We start from the raw sequence: 12442 nt of genomic DNA on the forward strand, positions 1-12442 counted from the left end.
TCTTTTAATTGAAATCTATACTTGTATTTCCAGTTTATTTGAGGTTTACTGAAATGAGCCAAATATTAACTTTGTTTCTGTTAGCAGTAATACATTAAAAAACATAATAAATTTATTAAGATTTTTTTATTTATTTAAATAATAATATATACATGTTATTTGGCTAAATTCATTTATCATATATTTCTACACTTTTACACCGGCAGTTTTTTTTTTATAAATTTCAATATAATTCGTATGAATATTTCTTGTGCTTCTTTCTACACGCGATTTTTATTTCATTTATTGCCATAATTATTGACGGAAATATTGTTAATTCTTTTCATAACTTTTTTGTAATATTATTACAATGTTTTTGCTTTTTTAAAGTTTTTTTTTCCAAACTTAATACTTTTAGTACTTTCATATAGTTGATGTATCTACATACATAGTTTTTGTTTTGTGTACATTTCCTGAATAATTAATTAAATTCAAATTATATTTATATATAAATACAAGTATGTATATGTATTAAAATGTATGATTGCATTATAACTCCTCAAAAACATACATACATATATACCTGTGTGTGTAATTTACTTTTAGTTATTATTTAGTTATTACTATTACTCAACACCCCGTAATAACAGCTAAAATAATTTGTTAGCAAATTTTAAGAAACATTCATAACAGCCTTAATATGCTGACTTTAAACAAAATTACTTATTTTCTACCTTAAGTTTTAGTGGCCAAACGTGCTGTAGTAGTTGTGGTGTATTATTCAAAATTTATATATTTTGATTATTTTTCATACATTATTTTCAACATAAATACCTACATTTTTTATTTAATTAAAAAAATATGTTATTTTGTTTAGTGTTTCGTTTGCACTTTCTCTTAATCAATTATGTAGCTAATGTTTTTAAAATTTGAAATTTTTGTTTATTGGAAATGTAAATAGGCCTAGGAAATAAAGCGTCTTTGATATATCGGACAACCTACATTGAAAAAGTGCAAGTAAGATACTTACTTCTGTGTAGCTATACTTGCGTTTATAATCCAGTTATGTGCGTTAAAGCAATTTACTGAAAGGGCCTTAAAATGGGGGGAAGGGTCAATTATGGACCGATTCTGATAAAGCTCGATAGAGAGATTTGTGCTTATAAGAAACTCACTTATGTAGAATTTCAACCCTATACTTGGAGACATGGCTAGATCGTCTCAGAATTTAATAAGAACTTGGAATATACATATATAAAATTTAAGCATTTTAATTCCGTCATTTTTATTGAAAGTTTTTGCTGTGATGATTGTAATTGAATAAACAATTATAAATTATTACTTGGAAACCAATTGGGTAATGGGAAATATAAATCATTTGATTAAAATTTTGGTTAAAAAAAGTGAAAAAATTTGAATATCTGAATATGGAAGTGATATATTTGGAATACAAAGTTGTAAATACCTTTTTAAGAACTTATTTTAAGAAAAGAATCAAAATGTTTAAACCAGTTTGTTAACATCAAATAAGTTTTAAAAACCAAATTTTAACCTAAAATAAAACTTAGCTTATGGTTCAAACATGTGAGTCTAAATTGAAATTTAAATAATTCATAAGAACATAACAAAACTAGTAAATGGTTTAAAATTTAAACTAGATATAAGCCTTATATTATATACATAATTTGTTATAATTGAAGGTTATTTTACAAGTCAAAATTAAACTTTCTTTCAAGTTAAACTTCAACATCTTTTTTACTTGAGTTATTACGAAATGTCTTAAAGAATCACTTACTAATAATTTCACCCAATGATCATTCAAGCTGTGTTTTGTAAATGCCCTTTACACATCTATTAATATTATTATTTTTATATCTTTAAACGTTTTATTGCCCGCGTGTATGAGTTTCTGTGTAATAAAGCATTTACGACAATAAAAAGATTCTTTGAATTTCTATTTTTATATACATACTTACACACATATATTCTGTTTGGTATGAATCTTTATTAAATTAACCTTTTGCCACACTAAAAATCATATAAATGAGAAAATGTCTAAGAAATTATTAATTTTAAAAACACAGACAGAAAATACAGCTTCATAAGAGTTTAGCTGGTAAAATTGGAGGCTAAATGGGCCTAGCGAAGGAGCCTATATTATGGACACGTGTGTCAATTGCAATTGATATCAATATCTTATAGTTTTAATTGAAACAAATTATTATTTTTAAGGTTTGATTGTATGTTTTTAAATTCATATTTTTTTAATGTTTAATTTCACTTTCGATCAGAATGGAATTATGTGACAGGCCTCTTTAATTTCAAATTTCTAAAAACTACTTCAACATTTTCTGGAATTTCCGAAATACATTTCAAAACATTTAAATATAAAGAGAAAATTTATTTTCACAAGTGTATGTGCATTAGAGGCCTTTAAATTTTGTCCGCTGGCATTAACCGCATTTATTGATAGTATAAACTAGTAAACATGGTTTTGTGTGACCATATAGATGAATAAACACCCTACCTTATAGATTATTAAAGTAGTATAGAGTATTAAACTAGTAAACATGGTTTTGTGTGACCATATAGATGAATAAACACCCTACCTTATAGATTATTAAAGTTTTGTGTTTTAACTTTATTCCTCAAACTATGTTTATCATACCTTTTGCCGAGGATAAGGCTTGCAATTACATTTGAAGTAATTATAATTGAAGCCTTAACAATTTCAATTAATTTGAATTGTAATTGATATAATTGATATAATTGAAGTTTTGCGAATTACATTTACTTGTAATTTTAATTATAGAAATTACAACTTTTTTAAATATGATTTATTCCTAATCATTACATGTAATTGTATTTGGCAAAAATTCAATTACAAGTAATTGTTATTGTCAAAACATCAATTGCCATTAAAATGGGTTACACAATACATGTAATTGTTGTTAACCACATAATAAATTACTTTTTGTAATTACACATTACAAGTAATTATAATTGGAAAAACAAGTGTAATCAGTAATACCTGCTAACGATACTTATTTTTTCCAATTTTTGTTCTAATCAATCTCTGATCTTACATCTGCAACTGAATGTTTTCTCTCAGTATATGTATGTTTATTTCGGCATAATTGTGCAGTTATAGGGCACAAAACAATTCCCCAGAGTCGTAAAGAAAACACTTAAATTTTTTACTTGTGTGCAATTAAAAATATTTAAAGATCGTGTCAATATTTAAATTAATCAATTAAAACAATTCGAATAACAGGAAAAAAAGTGATCTCCAACGAATAATTTACTTAGTTTTTGTATGTATTATTAAATCAACATTATGAATCAGTTAGAATTAAAACGTCTAACAAAACGGTTTATAATAAATAATTTTCAAAAATAAATATATATTTTTATCTGATAAAATATGTATAAAATATAAATATAAATAAATATTTTGAAAGTAACTTCATTAATTAAAATTACATGCTTTAATACATTTTCTTAATTGAATAAAAATGTTGCAAAAAAAATAAAAATATTTAAAAATAGTAACAACTAAATACAATGTTAATCCGCATCATAAACATCGGTTTTTAGCTACAATATTATACGAGAGAGCTCAACTCAACTAAATCAACTGATTGACCACTCGAACATAAAAATATACAAATAGTGAAAGTGTTTAGTTTCTGTTTTCAACAATCGATTGTTATGCTGAATTATTAAAAAAATAATAATAATAAATACCACTAAAAAATTTTTAGAAAAAAATATATAAAAAATTAAATCGGTCATCATAAATTTTTAGCAAATAGCACTGCAATTTACTTTAAACCCCCAAATTTAAAAAAAAAATAATTCGGAAACAAGTTAAAATAGCAGAAAAAAATTATATTGTTATTATTTAAAATACAAATATTTATTTAACATTTGTTGTGTTTACCTTCAACCATTGTCATTCTTTATTTATGAGTCTTTAACACATTTTTCTTTTTTTTCTGCTTAAATTTTAAACAAAAAAAAATGCTAAAAAATGTTAAAAGAAAAATAAAACAAAAAATATTTCAAACCTGCGGAAAACGTGATGTTTTAAGAAAAAAAATATATAAATAATAAAATTAAATAGGTTTTGTCTTTCAAAAGTAACTTTAAAATATATTTTTACCATAAAATTTGCATTACAATGTAGTATTTATTTATTTGGGAATTTGTTCAGATTTACCAATATATAGTTGAGAAATTAGGTTAAATGTTGGAATGTTTTGGGTCATGAACTGGATTTTTTTAAAGGCCTAAAATCAAGTAAATTATTTAAATATTTTATTTTACCCAAACCATATTAACGGTTTTTAAGTAAAGAACTTTCTTTAATGGCCAAGTTTTGTTTTAAAGACATTTTCAACTTATGAATAATCTAAATTAATTATGTTATACATACATATTAAATACATATGTACATATTAAATCTCAAAACTAAATCTAAAACAAGTGCAAACAGAACCACTTGAGATTCTTGAATACCACTTTTGAAATAGATGATATCGGCATTACTTCTAGAACTCTTTTGTAATTCTAAATTATTTCTAAGGTTCATTATTCTAATATCTCTGAAAGACGATTTGATTCCAATTGATGTTATAAATGGAATAACATAACTCCCAAGATATTTGGATCTTATTTCGGCGAAGGCCTGACAATTGCAATGAAACAGCTCCAGAGTTTAACTCTTCTCTCTACATGCTATATAATCGTCTCAATCCGCATAAAAAATCATTACTGTCCACTCAGAAAACGTGCATTCATAATAATCACACTCTTGCTCATTTTGAAGACGCTTCTCTGGTTAGGATTACTCCATGAAATCTTTGCTGTTCTACGCATCGTTTTATTATTCCAGAGGTCTTATAGGTTCTTCTTGCGTTAAATGGTTTTGATTTCGTCAGCTCTTTTCCCTGTAAAGCTATAACATTCAATCTTTCGGTACCGACATGAGTGGACTGCCCGTGACTTTCTGTACTTTAGATAGAAAGCATTTGTTGTGACTAAGTAAACGATGTTATATTTCTGTTTCTGGGTTTTCTTTGCCCCAAATTTAGAGCCATCCTTGTAGCAACGGATTATTACGGGTTTTTGCTCTAATGTTCCGCTAGACTAACACTTTCCCACTGGGATCAACGTTTCAAATTTGCCGACATATTATCAGGTCCGATGATTGTGTATAGTCTTCCACTGTGTGCGCTTTTGGTCAGTTCACATAAAGTTATGGGCACCTCATATTTTAAATATGTCTTGCTAAATCGTTTCAGAACTTGTGAAAAATTTCAGGTCTGAATCATTAGTTTTTTTAACTCGTGCTTCAAATTCGACTTAATAAAAATTCTTGAAAATAAACATTTTATAGTTAAAACAAAGTACAATTTTATTTAAATTCAATTTAGTAGCATTTCGGTATCAACTATTTATTTGTCAGCATGAGTAATTCATCACGTCTGGTCATAAATATTAATACAAAACAAAGACAAAATTTGTATGTATAAAATGTATCGCCCCTTAGGTCATCATCTTCTTTTAACAAACCGAAGCAAAATGTTATTTATTTAATAAATTTAATGTTAAAAAAAAAATGTTCTTAAAAGTGTGAGTTCTGGTATAAACAAACAAAAAAACGAAACACTATTTTTAGTTAACAAAAAATATATTTAGTTTAAACTCGGATTCATTTGACACAACAAAAAAATATTTAACTTTTAATACATTTCTCTGTTAGCGGTTTTAATTTGCTTCTCTCTCTCTCTCTCTGTTTCACTCCTTTTATATTTGTTTTTAAATTAGCATAACTTTTTGTTAAGTTTATGTGTGAGTTGTATTTCTTAATCTTTCAAAAACAAACTTAAGAAATCTTCATCATACAATAACCTCACAGTACTTGAAAAAAGTATGACTACTTAACTATAAGTACTTTTTATATTCAGACAATTTGTTGTATTTTTTACACCAATTTTTTAAAAGAGAGTTAGAGTAAGTACAAATACTTACTTGTTTATGTATTGTTTTAATTTGTTTTATTTATTTTGCTATTTCTGTTGTTATTTTTTCCACATTTTTTAAAAGTTGTTTACACGTTTCTTTTTTTCTCTTTCTCTCTTTTTACTACAAACAAAAATATTTGATTTTCTTTTATTGTGTCTGTCTGTCTGACTTCTGTTATTTGTCAACAGTAGATAATGGGAGCTATATTTACATCGGTAGTCGGCACAAAGAGAACTTAATCAGTCAACTTTTCTATTACCCGTTTTTTTACGGCTTAGTTGAAAGCTTTTGTTTATTATTTAGATTTTAAATTGTTATCAGCCCCTATTGGCTACGGTTGCCGGTCACTGACTTACATACAAAAATATGTATGTTGATACTACATGTGTGTTTTTTGATACAAGTTAGTAAGTGTTTTTTTGAAATTTATAATTTCTTTTTTTACATTTACATACATTATTTTACTCTTACTTACATTAGATGATAAACAACATTTGTACAAATAAGCGGTAAACATAAGTTAGAACTTTAAAGGAATGTATACATTATCAATTGCATTAAACTATGCTGACACGACTTCTCTGGAATTCGTATATTTATCTTTCACTCCTTTTATACGGAAAATTACACTGTCCGTTATTTTTTTTTAAGTTTTTAACTAAATTATACTATCACTCCCAAAGTCAGTATAATGGAGCTGGTTTTGAGTGGAAATATACATATGTACATGCATAACAATATAAAATTGGATATATATTTTCAGATAAATGAAGAATATAATTAGACGAATGTGGCTTTTGTCCAAATTTGATATTAAATATTATGGGTTTATTGTTTTGAAAATTGTTAATTTCTAAACATCGAAGTAAAGTCCCCATACAACTAATATCTTTAAATTCTGAAAAGATTTCATAATTATATCCATGTCTTAATATTTTTGCATTTTTTATTAATTTTCTCTCTTATTAGAGAATGTGGCAATCCGTGAAGAACAGGAATTTTATTAACCTACTTTTGAAAAATCTTAGAAATCCCTCGTTTTCAATATTCGTTTTTTTCAGAACTATTTGCTTCATTTAATTGTAAAAACCCCAATAACTAAGGTTTTTTTTAATTATTCGATAAACTGCGCACCACTTGCTGATGTTAATTACGCAAAAAATATTCGTCCTTTATCCACCTTAAAGTATCGTCTTAGAATCGATTTTTGGTTCAGTGTGGGAAACATTTTTTATTTTTTATCAGATTATGTAAAGGAATTAAATTCGTACTTTTAAGTTCGTCGTAAAACTAAGAATTTAGTTATGTTAACAAAAGTTTGATGGGCACAACAGAACTTCTTTATTCAACTTTGTTTTCTTTTATTTCTAAGCATGTTAAGGAATTAGTTCTATTAACGCAACAATTAGAATAACCTATTTTTGGTCCACGAAAAGCTTGTGCACAAGGTGCAGGTCGCAAGATTCAAAATAATTGGATGAAATTCGGCACATACTGAGGTCGAAGCCTATTGAAAATAGTTTAAATCGGACTTTTGTGCTTACAATTATGTTATATATACTTATATCTCTGTAAAAATCGCCATAGTTAAGTTTTTTACAAGCCTTGATGATCTTGCTCATTTGAACATAGTTCCATGCTCTCACGTACTGAACATATTCAGCCACTCCTGACTATACTTTGACACTAGTAAAAAGTTATCTTATGACTATAGTCAGCCACTCCCATTTATACTTTCTTAATTATTTACCACTCATCTTTTGTTACATTTTTGTTATTTTATTTGTCCATCAAATTTGACTAATTGGTCCATTATATTTGATTTAACGGAATTTATAACGTTTTTAACATTTCAGTTAATATTTTCTATAATTTAATTGCTATTTAATAGCTTATTTTATTAGCTAATACAACTAATTGATTAGGAACTAATTTGAAGAACTTTCAAAAATCATCATAAAAATTTTGCAAAAAAGGGAATGTGAAATACCTGTGGAAAGGTTTGAAAAGATTTTCAAAGTATCGTAAAAAAGCTATTAAAATTAAATAGTTTTACCTGGCTAGTATAAACATTTGACACATTTGCTTTTCACTTTCAAATTCTTTCAAAGTTCTGCAAAAACATTATGCACAAGTATAAAATAACAATTTATTGTAGATATTATGATGTCGCCGGCTGTGATGATATTAAGCGAATAGACCACTTACAAATATGCCACATACAAGTGAAATAAGTCTATATTATACATAATTTTTTTTTTCACAACTTAAATATTATTTCAGTTTTATTTTCTTTTTCTATGTCAGTGTGTTGAATTTTTAATTAAAACTTTTTTAAAACACATTTTTTTGTTGTTGGTAACAAACCAACACAAACTCTGAAATACATACTTGCAGACATATCAACATGTTTGGTATAAAGATAAATTAAGGTAAATAAGTAAATACTACGAATACGTACTTTATTTATATTCATTAGTATGTTTTTTTCTTCTTTTTCAAACATATTTATTTTAATGTTGTTGCTGTGACGTTTGTCATTGTTGTTAAATGTTGACTTAAATGCAAATGTCTTAATTTTAGCCGCTTGTCTACTTTGACATTCAAACATTTTTGTGGTTTAAATTAAAAATAAACCAAAAAAAATTTGCTTAGACCAAAAATATAAATTTATTCTATGTACTAGAGAGGACTTAATTTTATTGCTATTTTTCTTCACAGTTTTTTTTTTTAAGATGAGATTAACACAGATATTTTATTAAAATACTTGTAGTTAATCATTTCATGTTTCATTATTTCTGTAATTATGTTTCTTTAAATGTGTCATTTTAGATTAACTTGATGTCTACATTTTCGTAGTTATATTTTATATTAAAATTTGTAATTCTTAAGAGTCTTTATTTAAAATCTAAAAAAGTTGCTCAATTTTTGAATTATAAATTATAAAAAAGTACTTTTGACAAACATAATTTGTTTATTTAATATTTTTAGCAGAATTTCAAAACGATGTGCTTCCAAAAGAATTGCTTTTATCACCCCTTCAAAAATAGCGCTATGTCAATTTCTTAGCATCTATGGGAGTGATGTTTTTTCTGTACTGACATTTTTTGAATTAAAAACAACAGTACTGCTACATTTTGAAGTTATTTTTTGCTGGGGAGTTAAAGGAATTTATTTCCAAAAAAATGCAATCAATTACTCTTCCAAGAAATTCATTATATATCCTTATAATGCAATTGACTACACTATAAATCAAAAAATTCTATAACAGAACCATAATTAGAAAATCCTACTGATCAACTATAAATTTAGTTTCAACAATATTTAATTAAAATTGAAAACAAAGACTAAGAGTAAAACTGTTTTCTATGTGAAGAATTTAAAATAACTTAAACTCAAAGAAACTTTCACTGATTTTAAAATAAAATCAGTACAAAATCTATGAAATCATTTTGTCACTAGCAATAAACATTTTTCTGCAGTTTTAATTACTTAACAATGTAGATCATTAAACTCCTGTAAGTAGCAGTTTCTTAAGACATTTAATTTGTGTTTTTATAAATTAATTGAAATTATTGCTGTGGCAACACATTAATTACTTCATGCACTTCAAATTCAATAAACAACAATTAAACTTTAATTAAAACAACAATTGAATTATACAAGAATTTCAAGATAAAATACATAAAACAAATACTAATGAAAAATAAGTAAATTCGACACACAAATATAAAAATTTTGTAAATGCAATGAAAAAACTAACACGATTAATGAATTACAAAACGAAACAAATGAAAAATGTTAAAACCTATAATCCGTTCGATACCGGTGATAATAATGGCCCAGACGGAAATGATGAAATGTCACATACGAAATCGTATAAAAAATCCAAAAAGTTTCAAATGAAAACGAAATCCAATAATAATCATAATAATAAAACGCATTTGGAACAAACGTTCGAGCCAACAGTGCACAATTACCACAATAAAAAGATAAATGCAACGACAACAACAACGGCAGCAATTGCAAGCTCAACGAAAACGAAAGCTGGTGGTAATAAATTGTTTATGCCAACAACAATAACAAAGAAATCAAAACAACAATTAAAACCCAGTACCAGTTGCACGACGTCATCATCTACATCACGCACAACAGCCTATAATGGCAGTGGCGGTGGCAATAATATTAATTATGCCTCGTTAGATCGCATGCGCAACAGCAGTTGCAATTCAACGCAATCGATTAAAGTCAACCATAAACGTAAATGGCCATATTTATGGTGGAAACGTTATGGACGCCATAGAAAATCAAAAAAAAGTTGGCGTTTAAAACACAAGCTATCATGTTGGCGACAGCTGCGTAAGACATTGTCGTCATGTTGCAAGCCTACAACATCATCGACGTCAGCTTCTTATCAATACAATTCCGACGAAGATGATGATATCGATGCTAAGTTTAATGCTTACATTTTTGAGCTTAAACGTAGAGATGCACGTGAAGCAGAGGAAGAAGAGAAAATGAGGGCACAATTAGCCCAGCACTTAAGTAACAGCAATAGCAGCTGCAACAAAGCAACGGCAGATGAGAATTGTAAAATACAATTGCCAACAATAAGTATGACATCACAACTAAACGTAAACACTAATCATGCAACTAACTTAACTATTATTACACCACCTACTACTACTTGCCACACACCACCTCTACCACCTACTCAAGTAACTCAGACATTAGAATTTTCTACTAGCAACACTTCTACTTTTAATACCATAACTACTACACCCACTTCTACTAGTGCAACTACTACTACTATTAATAATCTTACTTGCCACAATAGAGTTTCATTTGCCGGCTTGCCACCACGCCACACCCAAACCACAAACACTAACAATATTACAACTTTACAACGACGTCACAGTCAACATTTACCTCCTCAACATTCCTCCTCAAGCAAATCACAACGTGCCTGGACTTGGGATGATAGTTTAAGATCAAATTCTGATCGTTTTCTAGAAACTTTGGAAGAGGATTCTGATATAAATGATTTTGTTATTATCCCAAGTGAATCTGCCATCAATACAGCCTCAACTTCGGTGAATAGTTCACGTTGCAGTGTATCACGCAGTAGACCCTCTCTACAGCAATTATTAATCATTCAAGGTGTAAAAAAAGATTGCGATAGTGTGGAGACATTGCATGATTTTGTGGTCATACAAGGAGGTAGTGCAACAAGTGTACAATATTTTTTTAATTTGTTTTTCTAGCACTTCTCAGAAGTAGAGAACACATTGTAAATTATCATTAAGGTTTTTCATATAAACCTTTAAAATCCCCACAAACTGTGCAGTTAGTGCATTTTCGATTTGACATTGAATTTATCACAAATTGTACGGGATAGATTTTACTTTCACAACACTGATACTGATCGCTTATTTGAACTAAATTTACTCTTCTAAATAATATAGATAACCATTTGTGTAAATGTGCAAGAAAAAATCACAATAAATGAATGTGGAAACTTTTACGATTTACGAAATTACATTTTAAACGCAGTAAATCTTTTCATATATAGAACTTGTTACGTCAAACACCAGGAAATTTATGATGTTTTCATATATTTTCCAAATCGTGTAACTTTATTTATTAAATCAATGTTTATTAAGAATGAAAACATATTATTTTAAGTCATTATAATAATAATTTATATTTCATTGCAAAATATCTAAAACTATACTGGCTTAAACCGATATTCACTTGGTAACAATATAATTAAACAACTCAGTCAGGGTTAAAATATCGAATCATTATAGTGTAAAAATAAAATGAAATTATTAATAAACAATTGCGAGAGAGCAATAGATAAAATAACAACTGCATGTAAAACCATAATTTATAATTAGACAATGATTAAACAAATAATTTTTTTTATCTCTAATTATAAAACATTAAAACAAATGAATGCTTGTATGTTTATAGAAAGAAAAATAATAACAATAAGAAGAAATAAAAATAATGAAACACTTGTATCTATATAAACAAATTAGAAAAAATGTAATTATATTAAATAAATGTTTTTGTTTTTTTATTCATTACAGAAGAGGCAAAGGCAGCCGCTGAAGAACTAAGTCGTTCACCCATTATGGGTCAACGCAATAATGATCCCACCTCTAGTCCCATACAGTCACGTGGTTCAGGCTCCAGTGATAATTGGCCCACACAATCTGATGAAGATATAGATCGTTTGGTGGCAATGCATCAAAATCGCAGCAGTTTAAGTTCATTAGGTGTAAGTATTTTTAATTATTTAATTAGTTTTTTTTTTGTATGAACGTCATTATAAAGAAATAAGATAACATCACAAGTCTCAAGAAGAAATAAGATAACATCACAAGTCTCAAGTGCACATGCAATTTATAACTCATAATTTTGCTTG

General features: G+C 27.2%; 1 protein-coding gene across 3 annotated transcripts in view; it reads left to right on the top strand.

The window, feature by feature from the left end:
• LOC111679321 (serine-rich adhesin for platelets) overlaps positions 1–12442 on the top strand; it is a 143561-nt gene that overhangs the window by 126624 nt on the left and 4495 nt on the right. For all 3 annotated transcript variants that reach the window (XM_046948328.1, XM_046948329.1, XM_046948330.1), the window contains one exon: positions 12105–12295. In XM_046948328.1, coding sequence (XP_046804284.1) covers positions 12105–12295 — 191 coding nt within the window. The remainder of the gene's footprint in view (positions 1–12104; positions 12296–12442) is intronic.

This window comes from Lucilia cuprina, chromosome 4 (genome assembly GCF_022045245.1).
Source record: "Lucilia cuprina isolate Lc7/37 chromosome 4, ASM2204524v1, whole genome shotgun sequence".
Taxonomy (NCBI): Eukaryota; Metazoa; Arthropoda; class Insecta; order Diptera; family Calliphoridae; genus Lucilia; species Lucilia cuprina.